This window comes from Macrobrachium nipponense, chromosome 19 (assembly GCF_015104395.2).
Source record: "Macrobrachium nipponense isolate FS-2020 chromosome 19, ASM1510439v2, whole genome shotgun sequence".
Lineage (NCBI taxonomy): Eukaryota > Metazoa > Arthropoda > Malacostraca > Decapoda > Palaemonidae > Macrobrachium > Macrobrachium nipponense.
The window spans coordinates 74,207,523-74,229,677 of NC_061088.1; the positions used below are offsets into that span (position 1 = coordinate 74,207,523).

Below are 22,155 nucleotides of genomic sequence, written 5' to 3' on the forward strand. Positions count from 1 at the left end.
CCCGTCAATATTTTACAATAGATATATACTCAAAATTTGTTAATGATTTTAGTTCTTATCTATTAAGATAATGTGTCCGTTGTATTATCTAAAATATTATCTGTATCTTCCCCTGGAAGATAGATAATATTTTAGAATCTTTTTCTTATAAATGTGCATATGCATATCTTCCTCTTTCCATTGAAGTTTTTTTTTTCTTTTTAATTGGCCATTCTTAAATTTAGTCTATTTTAGATAGTATATACATATTTAGCTCGGATTGTGAGGGTTAAGTATAACCTGTGAGACCGACTTGCAGATGCTAGGATCACTCCCTCAACGAGAATGAGATGGTATCCAAGTCACTATTTGCTTCCCTCTCTATGGCCTTGATAGCAAAATGGGGGGAAAGAAGCGAGAAGAAAAAAGAGAAATAAGACCTTGCTAATTTAGATGAAAAAACAACACAAATCTGAATAACTAACAGTTAAGAATTTGGTGTGTTAATGATGTAACAGTAAGGGGCTCCACTTGCAGAGCCTTTAATTACCCGGGAGAATACTGGAGCCCATTTTCATTTAAGAATGACTATCTCTCAGATATCCAGCCACACTGCAAACAATATTGCATTACTATACATTTGGTAAAAGCTACATCCCCTCTCTTCAGTTACAATTTCCAAATAACTGGAGTATCTATTTTTTGACTTATGAGACGTTTCAGGTGTCATGTATAGATGTCTGACACCAAGTGATAAACATTAGGCTGTGACTTAGCCTTTGTATGATAGTTCTATTCCAGTCTTGGATCTGAATTCTCATGCTTGAAGGTATAACATACAAGACCGCTTTAATCATTTAATTTTTAACTTCCTGTTGTTTTATTCACTTACTATGCTGTTATTTACAATAAGATATACAAGGTTTTAATTGGTTCTTATCTTCTCTGTTTGTTTTACATATAATTATGGGGTTCCAAACCTGCGAAAGCTGGTTATGCAAGTTCCAGATTTGGTTGCTTGTATCTAAAGAATAAATGGTCTTATGAGCACTATACTGTACTACTACTCTAATAATAATAAGTACATGCATACACACATACATACATGCACAATTCCTGTTACAGACATTAATACAATAATAATAATGGATATCTTACTGAAAAGAAAACAAATCAATAAAAGAATTTCTCACCTGTCTTCTTGGTAAGTTCTCTTCCCAATGATACTTGAACAACCTACATCAGAAGGTACAATTAATGGCACTGGAGCTCCTTGTTTAATACTGGCTTCCATCATGATAGGAAGATCAATTCGATTGTCCCAAGTGCCCAGTGCATCAAAATTGAAGTCTTTCTTCCTCCCATTATTAGAATCACTTATCTCCTTTGAAGATGCATTCCCATCAGTGTTTTCCACTTGAACTTTAGTACAGAAAGCTCCGACAGGGAATCTTCTGGTTACTTTTTTACCTGACAATGTTTGAGCAAGTGTTGCAAACCTTCTCTCGTGACCTTTACTGACATAAGTTGAGGTATTACAATTTAATATTGGTGCTTGACAAAATGACTTTGCTTCCAAGTTGCCAAAAGTTCCTAAAAACACATTTTGCAGAGTTCTCCTTTGGATGAAAAACGATTTATTCATCCTAGGTTAATTCCTTACTGTGATGTCGCTTTCCTGCAGAAAAAAAAAAATAATACAGTACTGTAATTAGCAACTTACAGTATGATGTTCCTATGTTGCAATACATTAGGTATAGTAATTATAGATGTCAACAAAAGAGGAGGTACTATCGACTTGGAAAGAATGTTACTTCGACACCAAGGTTCCAATAAAATTGATAAAGATACTTAGTCCACGGGCCGAGGACTGATTTTTCTCATTCTGATATGGGCCATTAAGTTATATCAAAATAACTGTACAGGTTTTTATTTGGAAAAGAATATTGTGTCCAAACAGGAATTTGACAAAAGGATATTTCCAATGTGGTTGCTTAAATCACATTCAACAGGTTTTTAAAAATATAATTAAAAGAACATTAATTAAAAAAACAAACTGCCATACTAAAAGCAGGGCTGACCTAACACTAGTTAAAATAATGGATACTACCGTTAATAAACTACAACCAGGAAGGTAAAACTGATGGCTACTATGTAGTACGGCAGCCTGGTTCCTGCCTCTCAGACTGGAATACTATTTACCACCTTTTGTTTATATTTCTTTTATTCTTGTATAATCAAAATTACCATTATTTATTTATGCTCCTACATTTATCCCCCAAGGGCTGGTGCTAAAAGAGGCAGCTCTTCTGTGTGTAAACTGGTAGCTACTGAACCAGAGGGGCGTGGCAGTACCTAGTAGTAGTCTTCGGTTTAACCACCAGAGGTATTTCACTGGGGGTAGTAGGCTGTGAGTGTATCTGAAGGGGAAGGTTAGGTCAGGGTTATTCCCTGTTGCCTACCCTAGGCCTGTTTCACTAGTTTTGATATTCCCTAGTACCTAGGTAGCCTAGTATATCCAAAAGCCACAGTTTCACGCTACCTACGGTATGGTCCTCCACAGTCAAAAAGAGATTATGAAATAAGCTAGGCTACATGTTAAATGGAAAACAAATCACACTCCTACCTACCTATTAGTCAAAGCATCCTACAGGCCTACTTTACAACTGCACTCGATTAGGTAACCAACACGTTAACGCCTACATTAGCCTAAGCCTAATCAGGCTTGCTTTTAAATGCAATCAAACAAAACAGGCTAGGAAAGGACTAGCTAACCTTAAAAACCCATCTACTATTTACCTAAGACTGTAAGGTACCTTCAGGTAACAGGAATGGAACCAGCAACTTAGCCTAATACTACTAAATTAACCGAAAGCACCTTTGAAATACGGCGGCCTACAAAACTTAGGCCTCAGTCGGCTCACTAAATCCTTGACAGCAAACCTACGTCTATTGTGAAGGCCTCTTCACCCTTTAAGACAACTAATGCATAAAATAAAAAAATATGTGGCCAACCGGGTTGACAACAGACCGCAATTATCAATGAAATTCAAGATTAGGAGTAGATTAGCATACTAATAGTATGAGTAGTAGTAGTAGATATAAATCATCTTTGAAACGGCTCCCTTGCTCGTTCTATTCCTCCCTAGTTTGTGACGGTTTTAAGTTTATTGTTTCTATATACGTAATACAGTATAAGTTTCATGAATTCCTTCCCTTATTGTGTCTCTTCTTAAGATTACCATATTCTTCTTTCCGTTTCGTGCTCACTGATATATCCAGTAATAAACACATTCTTTCTGCATCTCGATTGGGCGAGAAAAAAAAAGGCAGCTGTAGACAACCAAAGTTAAAATTTGAGTTTCCGACGGTCGGCGTCGGCAAGGTCCTCTTCTTTTCTCTTAAAACCCTCTGAATTTCTTGGTTTCTTTCTCATCTTGCTTATTGAATTTAGGACGAAGGCCAAGCGCTGGTACCTACTTATTAAATTTTCACTCTTGGTTACATCTCGCCCTTTGATGGGGGATCCTTATATAAGAACAGTTCCCGTGTTTTGGCGGTGTGCAGTCAGAATTTAATTGATACTAAAGCTAAGCAGTATATAAATTTCAAGAGACCCCTGATCATAGATTTTCAGTGTCCTACTTCCGTCAGTTTTTAAGGCATTATGAGTTACATTATTTCGCTAAATGGTTTTTAGCACAATCACCACAAACTTTATCATCCATTTTGAAATGGCCTTAACTTCCATGTGACATCATCTGACAGTAAATAAGTCAGCAAAGCCATACTCACCGGGGTACAACCATTCCCTAATATCTGCACATTTCATGTTGCCTTTCAATTTATCATTTTCATACATTACTAATGCTATATCTACTCTTATTGGAGCTTGGTTTTATGAAAACTGAACTGTTTTAATGTAGGTCCACCAAAATACAGTAGAGCAAGCAAGATTGCTTACTTTAACTTGAAAATTGCACTGTTATTCTGTACATATAACTATTATTTCTGTACCCATTTTTTTTTTTTTTAAGTTATTTAGACGTTAGACGAATATAAAGTATTTTTGCTAACGCTGCTTGGAATATGATTTTCAAATTTATTTCAAATTTATTGGAGTTGTCAGAAACTACTCATAAGTGCATTTTTCATAGTAATATTATTGTTAAATGCTGCATTTAACAGTCAACTACCTTGTAACATGTTTCCATGACCAATTCCAGCTTGTGCTGAAGACCATTATTACATAAGCTGCAATGGTTTGTATTACCATGGGAACTAATTACGGGTTTTTAATGCATGGCTATACACATGTAAGGGTGTCAAAAGTGTACATAAGAATTGCTGTTACTTCCCAGTGGTGGTCTGAATAGTGTACTACATGCATTTATAAAATTACATGTTACATGAAACAACAACCCGGGTATGTATAGTGAGTCTACTATACATGGTCACTCTCAACAGAGGGTATTAACACACATGGGATGCCACCCACAGGGTGTACCCATAAATATGTACCTACTGGTTTTAAATATACACAATCATTTCACCTTTAAAGCAAAATATAAAAATTGCAATTTTGTAAATACTGTAATTTAAAATTCACCCAGTAAATGCAGTCAACCAACACTTGTTTTTGCACTTGTCTTTGTTGCTGTAAAAAATGCTGGCTTAAGTACTGTAGTTAGCTTGGCCATCCACAACTTGACTTAAGGACGACTATATATGTATAGCATATCAGAGTAACTGACAAGAATTTTAGAGAGTGCTACTTGGTAGCTTGAGGTAAATCTTTTGGAAGCTTTCCTATGACATATCTATGCTCATGTTAGAAAGAGAACTCTCAATTTCTTTACATACTTTTGTTTTTCCAAAGTACTCTGCATGTCAAAATCATTTCAATGATTTATATGCCTTTACACTACCAACAGTAAACAATGGAGGTTATTAAAGACTCGGGGTAAGTTAAGTAAATCTTAGTTTTACCTGACCACTGAGCCGATTAGCTTTCCTAGGGCTGGCCCAAAGGATAAGATATTTTTACGTGGCTAGGTACCAATTGGTTGCCTAGCAACGGGACCTACAGTTTATTGTGGAATCCGAACCACATTATATCAAGAAATGAATTTCTATCACCAAAAATAAATTCCTCTGATTCCCTGTTGGCATAGCAGATAATCGAACTTCAGACCACCAGATTAGTAGGAGGGCGCAAAAACCACTCGTCCAATGAGGAACCGAAGAATTAGGGGTAAAACTGAAGGGTCTGTTTAACTCTCAAATATGCAACACACTGTCATAGATTACTTTCATGTTACACTTGCACTAGACCCTTTCAAATTGCAAAAATCTGCCAAAAATTTCTTATATACTTAAAAGCATAATGATACGGCTATGTACAGCTTTAAAATGAAATTAGAAAAAAATTTATACCATGGAAATGAACTTACTATGGGTGATAAAGGAAAAACATTATTTCCATAATTGGTCAGTGTGCGCCTCTCACAGATAAACTTTGGGATCTCCAAATTCTCAATGGGTTAAACTTAACAAATAAGCAAGGAAAATACCCATTTAAAGCAACAAAATTTTGCAAATTTCACAAAAAAATATCTCAAAGATGTAGCACTTTGTTACAAAAACTAACTTTAACAGTTCATTTAATGATTACCTACATCAATTACAGAACAAATAACTTGCTGCTTTGGTTCAAGATTCCACAGTGGATAAGTCTACATAATCCTCAATAGTGTCAGTGAACTTACCTGGAGACTAATTTGATGGTAGCCACAGTCTACATCAAATAAGAAAAAAGAAATCCTCTTAACACTGAATCATACTTTCATAGGACATACTCAAAACCTAAGTGGCATAGGTAAACAGTGTTTATTTGATGCCTAACAGCCATTCCTCAAAAGTTACATCCTGCATGAAATATAAGACATGACATGCTTGATTATATATGGTTGCATTAACAATTGACTGGCCTATATTTTAAAGAGTTGAAAACATTTCTTGAGGATATAGTTCATTCAGTAGAAAAAAATACAAGAAATGAATTGGTATACTAGGAAAAAATACAAGAAAAGAATTGGCATATATAACTGAAGACCTAGAATTCATTTGCTGAAATTATCTTTTTTATGAGCAATATAAATGTTTAGTGATCACCTTTTACAAACACTCATATAAAACAAACTTAATCATAAACATGTACAATATAATCATCGATGACAAATTTAGTTCTAAAATCTAGAATATAAATGAGATTTTCAGAAAACAGAGTAAAGCACCAGAGTAATGCACGATGTTGTTGTTATAACATAACATTAATGTATCAAAATGCACATGTACATCATCTTCCTTCCATGCCCTTTAAATTTAATAAAAACTCAACCACGCTACATAATCAAATATCAAAAATCTGCTGCTGGTGTATAAAACTTTTTATGGCATAAATACAAGTATACCATGAGACTATCGAGATTTTTTTATGTACTAATGCTCTTGTCATCCTAATCTAATAAAATAAAGGCATTGACTTGGCACAAATAAGTCTCGCATATTATCCTACTCACTAAATATAAAAATACAACATATCATGTCTTAAAATACTATACAGGGCAAAAGAAACTTCTAGGAAGCTTTTTACACAAATTGTATATTTCTAAAGCCTTACAGCATTCTTAAAATGAAATTTGTATGAATTATGATAAAATTTCATTTTCATTACATAACGCTGAGACGTCAATGTGTGCTACCATCTAAAACACGTTACTGATACTGCCGTGGGTACCACATCTGCACTCCGTCACGAGTTATCAATTGATGGGTGACTTGAACTTGGGGGTCATGGGATACTATCTGAATGGGAACTTCCGAATGCAAAGTAACTAACTGAACACCCCCTGCTGCTGCAGCATCCACAACTGCTGCTTGTTGTTCAGCTTCTTCAGGAGAGACGATTGTTAATGCGGTAGCATCTTCAATGTGAATTTCATGCGCTGTATGAGGGAAATGATCAGCATGAATCTGATGATGATGCTGCTGCAGTTCATCCTGCTGTGCCTCCAACTTTTGTTCGTGTTCAAATTCAATGTCATCAGTAATCTTTTCTATTTTCAGTGGGTCAATTGTAGCCTCTGGAATAATCTGCTCTGTATCGAGAACTTCATCTGTAGTATCGATAATACTGTCCTTCTCTTCAAATTCATCATCAAACTCCTCCTCGTCTTCCTCATCTTTAATATACCTCCTAGGCCTACCTCTCTTGCCCCAGCGTCCTCTCTTACGAGGCCTACCCCTAGGCCTCCCTTTCCTTTTCTGTACATATTTTCTCCCACTCCCTGGTTTTGGACCTGGCTTTTTAGCATCTGGTTTGCGAGGAGCCCTTGGTTTCTTAGATACTTCTTTACCACAATATTTTTCTTTATGTACAGTTAAACTTTCCTTGTATTTGAATGCTTTTTCACAATTGTCACATTTGAATGGTCGAACTCTGGAGTGCACTTTCATGTGTTTGTCTAATGCAGCTCTAAAGAAAAATGCTTTTGAACACTTCTCACACTGATGAGGTTTCTGCCCCGTATGCTTTTTCTTGTGGGTAGATAAAGACGATGAGTGAGTGAAAGCTGCATCGCATAAGTCACATTTCCAAGGTTTTTCTCCTGTGTGAACCCTAAAATGATTTTTAAGCTGCTGAGCTGTTATGAAGGCATGGTTACACTCATGACATTCATAAGGTCTTTCTCCAGTGTGTGTACGCATGTGCGCAGGCAAGTGTGAAGAGCGTGCAAATGTTTTTCCACATATCCCACACATGTATGGCCTTTCACCAGTATGTAAACGTTTGTGCATTCGAAGGTTTGAACGCTGTGCAAATGCAAGCCCACATTCACCACAAACAAAAGGTCTTTCACCTGTATGAGTGCGCATATGATCACGAAGGGTAGCGTTACAAGAAACAGTTTTGCCGCACTCTGGGCAAGGTACACGTTCTCCCCCACTCTGTCGAACTCGGGGTTTTGGCTGTTTCACAATTACACCTGGATCACTTTTAACTATAATATTCTGCTCGGGTATTACAGCATGAGCCTTGGTGATTGGGACCTGTGGTACAGTTTGTACCTGAAGCTGTATATTGCCATATTGCGTCTGAACCTGCTGGTTGAACTGACGGGCAATATCTGGACTGCCAAGTTCCACCTGTACAGCTGGGCCACTTGCAGTGATCAACTGGCCCACAGGAGAATAGTTATACCAAGTAACACCCTGCAATCCAGCAACAGAGTCCACACTTGCCACATTACCCACCGCATTCAGAGGCTGCACATTGCCAACACCTTGTACAGAAGTGACGCCAGTCACTCCCGCTATGGATCCAACCCCAGTAACATGGGTTACTGCAGATCCTGCAGTAGATACATTATGCTCCATGATGAATGGCCTAGGTTATGGCACTCCCATTCGTATCCTTCCTGATTTTATGCCATAACTGTCAGCACCTGTTAGAAAAAAATATAATTTAGCAAGTAAAAAACAGGTGTCAAAACTCTTCAATCTATAAAACACTAACAGGAAATTTGACTCTAGATCAAATTATAACTGGGAACCAACTTCTGTCTCTTAATGAACTCACTCTAATTTCCAACCAAGACTAACATGACAAAAATTCAACTTGCTACCTCATATTATTATCCTGAATATCTGCATTCATTTGTAACTTACAATTTGACAGAGAAAAAATATTCATGGATAAAATCAAAACAAAAAAACCACACAAAATTATAATTAACCACCACACAGACCAACTGTCATAACCTGAGTTTCATTATCATACACATTTCATAAATACACAAAAACCTGCCTTTGATAAAACTCAACGTAATGTTCATGTGAGTGGGATAATTTTACTGAAATAATCCCCACTGAAAAGTAGACAGAATTAACAGTCCTGTTTCTAAACAAATCAATTATGTTATTGTAATCTCTATGGCAACACAATTACAGAACTATTAGCCAAGAGTGTTCTGATATACTTCCTAGAAAATACTGTTTGTCACCTGTTTATTCATTTGGAACAAACAAAGAAGATAAATTTCCATTTAGAGTATGAGGACCACTTGCAGATATTTGAAAACTGGCAGAAGGAAGCTTGAGTAATCTTATTTCTTTATACGGTAATTCCATTTTTCTTTACCTATTATCATTGCCATATTTTTTGTCCCTGAAGAAATGGTCTTGAAATGTCAACTGGAATATAGAATGGAATATAAAATTAAGGCCACTGACCAAGTGCTGTGACCTAGAGGTCATTCAGTGCTGAAAGTGAAATTGAAAGTAAAAAAGGTTTTAATGCAATGAAATAATTCTTAGGAGAGAATGGAAAGTAAGATGGAAGAAACAGACTATGAATGGACGTACGTACAGAAAAAGGAATGAAAGGGGTTGCAGCTTAGGGCTGAAAGATGCCACAAGGAATCTTAGGTAATGTCAACAGTCACCAGCAAAACCAGTTGTACATAAATGGAAATTTTAAGCTTTACAAAAACTTGAATTGACAGTTTGAATTCCAATTTTGTGCACCTGGTTGCCATCCTGGATAATGAATTAACCTTCCAAAATCTTCCCATTAAATATGTGTGTAGCTCCATATATTATGTACACCCAGTATCAATAAAGTAAACAAGTTATATGTAAACACTTGCTCACAATATTGCTCTATAGTTTTCTGTAGAAGAAAACTACTGAGATGGTTATTTGTCTATCCATTCACATTTATTCTGTCAGCCCTCAGATCTTAAAAACTGCTGAGGCTAGAGGGCTGCAAATTGGTGTTGATCATCCACCCTCCAATTATCAAAGATAATAAACTGCATCCCTCTAGCCGCAGTTGTACTTATGTTATTCAAGGTTAAAGTTAACCATGTTCATGCATTTGTCACAGCTACAGATGCCAACAACAGGGTCACAGCTGCATCTCATACAAGATATTACACTGTACAGTTAACTCAATTGCGCTGAAACAATTTTTACATCTTCGTTTCTTTTTTTACTTTTGCTCCCTTGTCAAGTTCAGTGAATACGTTTGTTTGTCTGGTGTTTTTACATTGCATGGAACCAATGGTTATTCAGCAACAGGACCAATGGCTTTACATGACTTCTGAACCACGTTGAGGGTGAACTTTTATCCCCAGAAATACACATCTCTCACACCTCAATAGAATACCCGAGAATTGAACTCGCGGCCACCGAGGTGACAGGCCAAGACCATACCTATCACACCACTGGGGCGCTTCAGTGAATTTGAACCCAAGTCCAAAAGTAATAATGGCAAAGTTCATGCGCCACTATAGAGAAACAAGGAAGCCCCTTGAATATGGATAGAGTTTCAGACCACAAAATTAAAAGTGACATATTTGAAGTTCAGACAAAGCTGAACATTCTGAACACTTGCAGCCTAATGCATTCCATAATAACCTTTCCACTATTCACTTTGCTTAAACATTGCAAAAGTGCTGTAACTTCATTATTGTCATCCTTTTTCAACACAAAGAATGTTAAGGGATGTTGTTTGCCCAGTATAATTTTTCACTTGTGAGAACTCTTGTTACTGTAATATTGTACAGAAGAAGCTATTCTAATTGGTAATTGGTAAAATATTTGGTGTACTTCTTATGGTAATAAAATAATTTATACTTACAAAATGTACATCTATATTAAAAACATACGCTGTACAGTACAGGTATATGCTACTACTTAAGATGAGGTTTGGGATCACATTTGAAATCAAGCTTATGCAAGAAAGGCATTCCTCATGTATACAAGGGGACTACTCAATGTTTTTTGGTTAACCTAACACTCTGGAGAAAAATAGTTATGGACTCACAGGAAAAAACAGGCTCTACTGTCAATAACAGATACAAACAAATGTACAACTTTTTGATTCCTAGATGAGTTGCTGGAGACTATGATGCAGTCTTCATGATGGGAGAGGCTTCGTTCTCACTTTTTCTTACACTTCCTCTTTTGTAACCTTGAAATCACAAGAACCTCTGCTGAACTTTTGGAGTCAAAAGCTGGAACTCAATAGAATGTCACATCGCAGACTATTCTTTCCACCTTGACCTAACAGGAATAGTTATATTTAACCTTGCCACAGTAGTTACAGCTTTGGCTACCTTATTAGCATTTTCCTTTTCTTTAAACCTATCTGTACAGGGATCTAATAAACTTTAACATACCGGCATCATACAGTTTTTAGAATGAAAACTTGCTCGGCTGGATTTCAATAACCAAACCCAAAAATTTCTATGGTAGATTGTTTACCATAATTATGAACTTATATGTAATTGCAGTGGTGCTATGCATTAATTGGTTAAAAGATCTGACTTGTTTTATTAAATACTCCAGAAAATCATACACTAGAGAAGAAATTCTGCACCGTCAGTAAAAATAGCAGAAAGTAAATGTTTTAGATTCAAAATTGGAAATTTACTGATGAGGTCTCAACAACTATTATTATTGTCACGGCACTGTGTAAGTAGAAAGTTTCAAGTAGTGTGAAGTACAGCAGCCATCCCTATATAGACCACTTTTATAACTGTTTAGTATCTGATTTCCAATGTTACTGACAGCTAATAATGTTCTAACACAGAGCAATTCCTTGTGTAACACAATATCCAATTGTACAGGTGGTGTGAATAGATGTTACCTGTTTGCACCGGGAATGTGAGGACTGTGAGGATACTTTAAGAACAGAAGCAGCTGATAAAATATAAAAGTAGCCTAATGGTAAATGGTTAGTTTACAATGCATGGTTCAAGCCTGAAAAATAGAATGAGGGAGATTTTGAAGAATGCTTCAATTCAAAGCCAGTGTGATGGGTAAATCTTATAAATGAAAAAGCTGCTAGAGATGTTATGTCTAGCATCTTGACACCAGACTTGATATGTGATAAGGAAAGTGAGTCAGAAAAGTAGCAAATGTCAAGGTAGTGGCAAGATACTAACAATTATGAGGATGAAGGCACAGATTACGACCTAGACGTGATGGAAATTCAGGCAGAGTAGTATATGCACAAAAGAGAAGAGACTGGAGAGATCCTTTTCCCGTCCAAACCTTCTCCCAGCAATCCTGCTATGGAAAATCTGACATAGGAGCATTAATGACAACAACAACTTCTCTTGGAGTTTGTGTTCACTAATTACACACTTAAAAGATTTTGGTATTTTACACATTTATCTCTCTAAAATTTATAAAAATTGTCATATAAAATCAGAAAAGTTGGCAGAATGGTCAGTATTGTGTAGAATACTTAAGAAAAATGCAGTAATAGAGTAATGGTTTGTACACTGTGCAAATACTATACTTGATGCTTATTATTTGAAAACTATTCAATACTTCACATGAGCCCAGTGCAGGAAAGTTAAATGCAAAGAATAAAATATTTTCTTGAATAAACCTCTTCATTTGATAAGTAATTTCATACACAAGTCTGTCATCTGTGATTTCCATGGAAACACCCCCCTTTATTCCCTTATGCAATGCCTTGTAACTCAAGTCATCATACTATTCCATAGAGACCAATTTTTACCAAGACCTTGTTTGACACAATCAAGGTGGTCCCAAGCATTCTTGCAGTGCTTTTTTCACTTCTGCCAGTATCTTTGGTGATAAATTCAAAGCTTTGATTTCCAGATTAGCACATATACAAATCCAGAAAATTCCCTTATGATAAAACAAATACAACCATTATCCTTTGTTCCACCACAAGATGTTTGCTTGTTTGTTTGTATGGTGTTTTTACGTTGCATGGAACTAGTGGTTATTCAGCAACAGGAACAACGGCTTTGCGTGACTTCCGAAACCTGTCGAGAGTGAACTTCTATCACCAGAAATACACATCTCTGACCCCTTAATGGAATGCCTGAGAATTGGACTCGTGGCAGGCAAAGACCAAATCAACCACGCCACTGAGGCGTACCACAAGATGTTACTGATCTATCTACACATATGCGATCACTTGAAAAAGAAACAGAAGTACTAGTTTTAAATACATTCTTAGAATACCCTGGCTTGGTATTCACCAATGTTGGTGGAGACAGCCAGTATTCAATATTGAAATGTGGAATGTTTATAACAGAAAAGAGCTAGACCTACCAATGACCAATAATTCTCTTGAAGGATGGCATCATGCCTTGAATAAAAGTGTTGGTGTAACTCACACAACCATTGAAAAACTAGTGAAAAGACTCAAACATGAACAAGATAATGTGGAAGTGATTCTAGAACAGTTTTTTTTAGAATAGAATATTGAAAGAATAAAAAATGTGGTAGAAAACTAAAATAAAAGAAAAAGTACATGCAACTTATTCATCTTTGTAACTATATGAAGCACCATGTTTTGACATTACCAAATATATTTTTCTCCCCATGTTTTAACTTATGCCCTTCTTTAACTTTTTTGTATTTAGTCTTATTTTTACCCACTAGGCATTTTGTCCATAAGAATCATGTCCATTAGGCATTCTGTCTGTTCACAGCATAAAGAAACTAAATCAAACTTTCATTATATGCTGCTGATAGAAGGCCTCCAATGGGGAATGGTGGTAAAGAGAATAGATTATACAATTTAGGCCAAAGGCCAAGCACTGGGACCTATGAGGTTGTTCAGCGCTAAAAGGAGAAATTGAAAAAGGTTTGAAAAGTGTAAGAGGAGAAAGCCCTTGCAGCTGGACTATGAAACAATTGTTTGGAGAGGGTGGAAAGTAAGATGGAAGACAAGGAATATGGATGGAGGTACGGTAAAATGAATGCAAGGGGTTGCAGCTGGGGGCCAAGGGACGCTGCAAAGAACCTAAATAACCACATGAGGTACACTGACAGCACTACTACCCAACAGGGATAGGGGGGTTGATCGCCTGGTCCACATAAGCTGGAAGACAAGTTCGTGATGGGAAGCAAAAATGCCATATCAGTGTATGCCTAAGAGAATTATATACCTTGATAATGGCAATGCTTGAACATCTTGAAATTTACTTTAGTTTTCCCCTTCACAGGCAGTCCCCAGTTATCGGCGGGTTGCAGATAAGCGAAAACTGCCAATAACCAAAACTCGACAATTTACGATGCTGAAAGCGCTGAGATTTGGTTAATGGCACTTCGGTTAGGTATGTTATAGCACCATAAATCTATTCTTAGCATCTGATGGTGCCGATAATCGAAACTTGGCCAGTTATGGCACCATAAATCACCGATTTTATGGGGCTAGACAAGCATCATAAAACTGGATCACCATTAACCGAGTAGGCTGACAATTGGGGACTGCCTGTATTTAGCTGCTGCCACACATTATATAGTTTGTAACTTGAATATTCACAGCCAGCCTATGCCCTTACTGTTGGTCAACAAAATGACAGTGTATCAAGAAGTTGCAAGTTTTGTTTTATTATTTTTGCTGTATTTATACACTTCTAATGAAGTCGCAGCTATCCCTGAAAGTGTACCGACAGTGTGGTCAGTCTCAACTTTAGCTGAATTAATTTTACTGATTTGAACAAGCTCCCATTTCTGGTGCTTGAAAAAATTATAACTGACAGTACCCAGCATAATCTATCACCATGTTTTCTTTTCCACAGCATCTCAAACACATATACGTATAGAGCTACCAAACATAATTCAGTACGTATATGGAAGACCTATCTTTACAATAATGATGACAGTGTCACACACTTGAGATCATCTGTTTTGCCATCAAGAGACAATGCATGTCCAGCCTGGATTTCTGCAGTCTCTAAGAGTCTTAAATCTGTGAAACCGACATAAAAAGATATTCTATTTAGCCAATTTCCAAAAACCTATGTACACAAGGAAACTCCTGTTCCACTGGCACCTGTTTCCAAACTGGTGGGTTAAGCTTGCTTTGCACAGCAGCAGCAGCAGCAGCAACCACATAAAAACTGTTCAGTACCTAAACAGACGTTTCTTTACAGCAAAGCAAATCTTTCAGCCAGAATGTTCACAAATTAGCTTTGAGTACGTTTGTGTACCCCTCCCGTAAAATTGAGTATTTTAAGGAAGAGGCCATTACTTGAAATGACAAACTTTTAATCAATTTGTATTTTTCATATCTAACAAACCTGAGGTCTTAACAATAGGATAAAGCTTCTTGCGACCAATGGAAACCAGTTAAAACAAAGATTGTAGAGCAACGAATCAGTGAGATCTGGCAACTCATGCGTATACGAGGTGGAAGCTGGTCGACGACCAAGCAAGCACCCTGTGACGCATTAGTCTTTGTACCCATCCCATACTAGAATAAGCACTTAAAAGAGCTGAGAGGGCAAGTTCTGACATCAGGGACATTACTTGAATGTGCTTGTGCACTCAGCACAGACAACAGGAAAGTACTTTACAAAACAGCTGAGGACGCAAGTTCTGACCCTATGGACATTACTTAAATGTGTTTCTGTACTCATCCCATAATAAAGGAGAGTACACATTACAAAAAAGCTGAGAAGGATAGTTCTGACCCTATGGATATTACTGCTGTTCTTAAACTCAGAGCAGATATCCACTAAGAAGAATATACTATCATAAATAAGGAAGTAACAGAAAGATACAGTGGTCACAGGCTGAAAAACAGGAAAGGGGTAGTTTGGGCATGTGATGGAGCAATCTGTTAAAAGTGAAAGATATTGGTTGGTCATCTGAGAGCAAGTCTAATGTTCATCAAGATATTTCTCCACAACATCCCTACCTTCTCCACTGTGACAGAAGAACTGTCACAAGTGTCTTACAATAATGAAGATCTGCCTACTAATTTTAACACAGACAAGCATTAACAGGTTCAGACTTTGGATATAGAAGCCCCAACAGATGTGGGTCACAATAGGATGAAGGGCCACTCCACAATAGCATGAACTTTAGATTCCAAAATGCATTTTCCATATTCTTCAATAACACAGTTGTGGATATAAAGATTAAAATATGGCCAAAGATCAGCATGGATTCAATTGTCTCTGGATGAACTACTTAGTATGTGTCATTGGATTTCACACTAAAGACACTCAAGGAATGCTAAACTTCTCAAAGGTTAAACTCAGTAATTGGTAGAACTGCCTCACTGATATCTTCATTACATGTAATGTAACTTAATGATTATTGATCAGTTTACTAAGGGTGTTCAACCTGAATTCAAAACATTTAACAGAAACCCTAAACAAAAGCGCATTTTCTTCCAGAAAATATGGCTTGACCAGAATGATACCATTCTGCACTGCTATCCTGGGCCATCTTCTACAGCACAAAACTCTGTACAAAGTGTGCTCCAAAATGTAGAATGCCAATGGTGCTCAGACCTGACATAACATACTTTTGATACCCATTTAGAATACAGAAACTATACCAAAGTTTTTAAAACTATTACTTCATATGACTCGTAAGGCAGTTAGCCCCTGTATGCATTGTGGGGACATCCTGGGTCTATTGGACTTTACTACAAAGTAAAAAAAAAAAAAAAATAGGAGGAAAATGAAGTATTCCCAAAATAGACCATTAACAATTCAGGAAGTTCACCTTTATCAGTGACCCAATGTCAATTCCTTAAAAAAAAAAAATAAATAAAATAAAATGACAGCAACATAATTTACATGCGCTGGCCCAAACTTCCTTAATTTGATTATGGGGCATTAACTGTACATAACTTATAACTACTGATGGTTAACCAAGATGCAATGCCAATGGTCCTACCACTAGATATAGCACACCCCAAAAAACAAGTCCAATGACAATATATATTGTATAACCATAAAAACTAGTTCGAGGATAAAATAGCCTATTTTCTTGTATGTAAATCTTGGCATGTGGCTAAAACTACACTTAAAATCCTTGAATATTGTGAGGACTACAGCCCTCACCATCACAGGGAATTCAGTTCACAATGACAGTAGTCATTGTGAAGCTGAAGGATTTTGTGTATTTTCACCTTTTACTGTATGTACAGTATATGTACTAAGATTGACAAACAAGTAAAAGATCTTATTTTAGCCTTTGACAAACAAGTAAAAGATCTTATTTTAGCCTCAAGCTAAAATTTTTTACATTTTTCATAACCTTCAAAAATTAGTTTGATGGCTTCATTGACACAAGACTTAATCAACAATTTTATAACAGGCAGTGCTTATTGGTTCAACAAGTACATAGATTCATAGTACTTCAAATTCAAAATACTGGCACAATAAAAATCTTTAAATAAAAACATTGCAATACATAATATACTTGTTTGAAAATGTAATTTAACTGGATCAACGAGTTAACATACTAAACTGTGACAGGCATGTCCCAAAAGACAAGTGAGCCAATTTATACTCATAGGGCTGGCTCTAAGGATGAGTAGTCTTTATATCTATCATAATAAAATCTGAGATGATCTGATCTTGTTGGTCCTCCCCCGGGTGACAGTATGGGAGACATGACACAGCCAGTCAGCCATCCACCGCACCACGAACCAGTTTGTCTGGTAGGTATGGGAATGGGAGGGTACGGGAGACATCCACACTCCTGCAAACCTGTCTGTACGCCCCAGGTGCAAGGTGGGGGCGGGGTAGGTAGGGGATTGGGAGAGTTGGGGAGACGGCAGCCCTGGGCTTCAGTGCTTGCAGTGTGCCAACAACCTCATTAATAATTTCCATGTGATAATAAGACAGCTTGCATGCAAAACGAAGATAAATAGATTTTCAAAAAACACCCTAATTTGAAATGTTAACAGCAGTTTAGATAAAAAAAAAATAATAATAAAGTTTAGCAATGTACTAATATACGTGTGTGCATCTGCTCATTTGCATACAGTAAATAAATTTCAAACTTATACTGCACTGTTACATAGACCCCACCACTTGCAAAATCTAACACTATTTTAAAAAATATACTACTAACATGCATTGTAAACATTCTTTATGTACCAATCATATCGATTATAAGTATTTTTGTCATTCTTAAGTGGCACTTTATTATTAAGCAGCAGAGTGGAATGACAATATCAAACACTACCTTTTTACTTTGCTTAGACCTATGCTTATAGGATTATTAGATAATTTGCATTAATTCTAAATGATCTGGGTCAAGGCAGCAGTTTGTGAAAATGTAACGAACTTAGTCTAGCTAGCATGTACTAAGTTCTCTCTCTCTCACACACACACACAAAGTTTGTCTAGCCGAGTCTGCAAGTTTTTTCATAAACAATTATGGCTTACTACCAACTAAAATGGTAACCAACACCTCTCAAACATCTATGAATGATCAGCTAAGTATGACAAATTAAATATAAATATACTTTGCAAAATTTGCCAGCTATTTCTGATCTTACTTTGTACAACACTTTAGTTGAATTAATAGAAAACTCTCATTATTTTCCACTCTATATTACCTTGGTCTGGTCACATGGTCATAACCACTGACTATGTGCCATGTGAATTAGCATTAAATTGGCTAGATTTCATGGGCTGAACACCAGGGTCATACCTACTGACTAATATATACTATGTGGATTAGCATTAACTATTAGACTTCAATCACCACCTTTAATGATGTAACAAAAGCTTGCAGCTGGAGGCCTTGTGTAGTATGAAACACTGAAACAAGAAAACAAGCACTGGATGACCCTGAGTAACCCTTTCTGAGATGTAAGAAGAGCCTTCTGCATATTCAGTAATTACAAGTTACACAAAGGTAAAGTACAAACACATTAGTAATTATAAAGCATGAAAGCACACAAATGGAAATGCAATATATATAGTATTCATTAGAAACTAATGCTTAACCTTTTGAGATTTTTGGAAGTCCATAACTCAACTACAAGACATTCTCCATAACGGGTTACCACATATGAGCTCAGAAATAAATTTTTCTACCTTGCTGTAATTTCCTTTGTATGACAGAACGGTGATTTCTGTCTAACTTCAAAGCCAAGTACATAATTGTCATTTTCACTGTATCATCTTCAATTGGAAAAAATGATGTTCAATGAGAACAGATATTACTTCACTTTTCATAACAGTTAAGCAGAGAAGCCTCAAAATTTACAAATTCTTTTTGAACCACAACAAGTATTGTATGATAATTTCCTTCCGATGATACATATACTGTAGTACTGTGCAAATGAGACCAAAAGTAAAAAAAAATGAATGGTAACTATTAATTTTCCCTTTTTATTTTGAAGTGGTTCAGTAATTCTCTGTGAACAGCCTGTATTAGCAAGGTAGACTCAGTTCAACCATCCCACAAATCTCCAATATCACACTGATAAGCAATATCCAATAATCTGTCAAGTCATCAGAATCGTGTAAGATGAAATTTGCAGGACACTGCGGAATCTCAAAGGGTATTGTGTATGTGTGTGTGCGTGCGTGCAGAGAGAGAGAGAGAGAGAGAGAGAGAGAGAGAAGACGAGGAGAGAGAGAGAGGAGATCCGAGAGAGAGACGAGAGAGAGAGAGAGAGGAGAGAGAGAGAGAGAGAGAGAAAATTTGCTGTAAACATGTTATAGATATGCTCCTTTGACGACAAACTAGTATATATGTGCTATATGGCCGTATGTTGCATCCAAGCACAATGACAGATCAAAAATCACTCAATACTGTACTTTATACCATACTTATATTCTAAACACCCTATGTAACAAAGGAAGTGTAATAATATAACATTTATAAAAAGACTCAGAATGTAATTGATAAAGATACAGTATAAATGAAATAAGACCTAAATGTAACTAAATTCACTATGACTGTAGAGTTACAGAAATCTGCTTTTGAATTTAACTTAAAAATTCAGTTTTTGGCTTGAAAAAAAATCTGCTGTTATAATTTTCAATTGTCAAAACCCAAATTCATGAATCTTATACATACCGCCTTTAAAACACAAACTCATCACAAGATGAGAGCATTTCACATAATCATAATAGATATTGCAAGGCAAAACAGTATCATAAGAGTAACTCCCTTTCAAGTTTGTTAAATACACATAATGATAACCATGGACTGAAACGGTTTCAATTTTGAAAAATAAACTGAAGTATAAATGAAAACAATCTAGAATGGTACCTTAAACTAAATTAAGTGAGCATAAGTTCCACAATGTATATATATCTACAGCAATGATTTTTCTATAAACACATTTACATCTTCACCATCGCAAAAAATATACATAATATAAAGTTCTATAAAATTCAACAACTCTACACAGTCTCCAAGTTATCATAGCATTGTGAAACTTCCTTATACAAGCAGCTATTAGTATAGTATAAAAATAATCAAACATACAGTAAAATCCCACTTTGAAAGTGACAGCAACAAAATGTATCTTCCTTCTCATCAACAACCAACATTTCAAATACCCAAAAAGGGCATGGCAATTGATACTAAGAAATAGTCTCCTCAACGTACGGAATCATCATCTCTTCACGTCCTAAATTGAGTACCAACTATCGCAGGTCAGTGAAAAACACAATATGCCAAGAAAAGATGAAATCAAGATTATATTAATAGTGTTGCTTTGGATACCACATTGTGTGAGAAGTGTCCCTTTCAACATAAGTTTCTGTAGGCAACTGGTGATGAGCTAAATTTAAAGCAGCTCCTTCGTGCAAAGCAGCCATCGCAACTGCAGCTTCTTGATGCAAACTGCTGGTATCATCTAGGCCTGCTGCAGCAGCTGCGACCGTAACCACTTCTTCCACTGGCACAATATGATGAATAGTATGTCCTTCCGTAACACTTATGGACTCCTGTGCATGCGCAATCATGTTTTCAGTTTCTGAATGTGTGTCTAACGGATCAGCTCCATCAATCTGTATTGTGTCAGGATCTACCTCTACTGTGGGTATGTCTTCAATTTCTTCCTTAGCCTGGACAATGTCTATCTGGTTTTCACTTTCTTCATCAACTGAAATCAGTTCACTCTTTATGGGCAAATCCTTTTTACAGGAATCGTCATCTTCAGAAGTACGAACAGGTTTTCTTTTTCTGCGATTCAAGTACCTGCCCTTCTTCCTTGGCCTACCCCTTGGTCTGCCAGATGGTTTTTTCTTACACATTTTCCGGCCACTACCTTTGGGTCTGCCCCTTTTCCTTTTCTCTCCAGTACATCTTTTCTTGTGGGAAGATAATGATGAACTATGAGTAAAGGCTGTCTGACAATATTCACAAACAAAGGGTTTCTCCCCTGTGTGGGTGCGGGAGTGATTTTTGAGAGCTTGGTGAGAGGCGAACGAATGTTCACATAACTCACAGGAGTAAGGTCGCTCTCCTGTATGAATTCTCATGTGGCCAGGTAAGTGGGAGCTACGAGAAAACGTTTTGCCACATATCCCACACATATAAGGTCGTTCTCCAGTGTGCACCCTTTTATGTAGTCTCCAGTTGGAACGCTGAGCAAATGTCATTCCGCACTCACTACATATAAAAGGCCTTTCTCCCGTATGCAGTCTCACATGATCACGCAAGTTGGCATTACAAGAAAATGTTTTGCCACATTCTGGACAAGGTACACGCTCACCATTTGTGGGTGCTTTACGAGCTTTGGGTGGCTTGGGTGTTACAGCAGGCTCCGGTGTAGCAACTGCTGGGGGTTGTTGGGGATGATGGCTAACAATAATCTGTTGAGGTTGGGTAGGAACTGCTTGGAGATTTCCATACTGCAAGGACACTTGCTGGTTAATTTGTCTTGCTATGTCAACTGTTCCCAACTCTACTTGAACGGGAGCATTAGTTGTTGTAATAAGGCCATCAACTGGTGTGTAGTTATACCACACCATACTAGTGGTATTTTGTGCTTGCTCCATTTTTTTTTCTTTGTAAACTGGCTAATTGGCCAGATAAAAAAAAATTGGCTACAAAAGTTTATCCTCATCCAAAACTAGCATCCACTCTTCCATGGCATACCTGAAAAGAAAGAGAGAAAAATTTAATTGCAAGTCTTGCATATAATACTTCATGCAACTAACTTTACCAAGTTTATTTGTAAACACATGAACATAAAATGACACGAGCATACAATTTCGCACCCAATTCAATGATGCAGCCAAAAACAATAAAAAAAAAAATAAAATAAAAAAAATAAAAATACATAAAAAATAAAGAATAAAAATAAAATAAAATTCTCAAGTCTATTTGCTACTC

The 22,155-nt window shown here is 36.6% G+C and overlaps 3 protein-coding genes across 8 annotated transcripts in view; all 3 read right to left on the reverse strand.

Annotated features, from left to right (window-relative positions):
- LOC135218353 (protein phosphatase Mn(2+)-dependent 1K-like) overlaps window positions 1–3,061 on the reverse strand; it is a 28,992-nt gene extending 25,931 nt beyond the window's left edge. Inside the window, exons 1-2 of one of the 5 annotated variants that reach the window (XM_064254609.1) lie at window positions 3,011–3,061; window positions 1,173–1,657 (exon numbers count right to left, since the gene is read on the reverse strand). In XM_064254609.1, coding sequence (XP_064110679.1) covers window positions 1,173–1,624 — 452 coding nt within the window. In that variant the 5' untranslated portion in view covers window positions 1,625–1,657; window positions 3,011–3,061. Of the gene's footprint in view, window positions 1–1,172; window positions 1,658–2,778 lie in introns of all 5 variants that reach the window. The other 4 variants (XM_064254619.1, XM_064254592.1, XM_064254582.1 and 1 more) reach the window with 4 other exon arrangements.
- Window positions 3,062–5,849: 2,788 nt separating this feature from the next.
- The window catches only part of LOC135218371 (zinc finger protein 347-like), a 42,426-nt gene continuing 26,120 nt past the window's right edge, over window positions 5,850–22,155 (reverse strand). The window contains exon 2 of the mRNA XM_064254631.1: window positions 5,850–8,486. Within this exon, the coding sequence (XP_064110701.1) occupies window positions 6,757–8,418 (1,662 nt within the window). The 5' untranslated portion in view covers window positions 8,419–8,486 and the 3' untranslated portion in view covers window positions 5,850–6,756. The remainder of the gene's footprint in view (window positions 8,487–22,155) is intronic.
- LOC135218374 (zinc finger protein 84-like) overlaps window positions 19,683–22,155 on the reverse strand; it is a 28,891-nt gene continuing 26,418 nt past the window's right edge. For both annotated transcript variants that reach the window (XM_064254656.1, XM_064254645.1), the window contains one exon: window positions 19,683–21,918. In XM_064254656.1, coding sequence (XP_064110726.1) covers window positions 20,517–21,818 — 1,302 coding nt within the window. In that variant the 5' untranslated portion in view covers window positions 21,819–21,918 and the 3' untranslated portion in view covers window positions 19,683–20,516. The remainder of the gene's footprint in view (window positions 21,919–22,155) is intronic.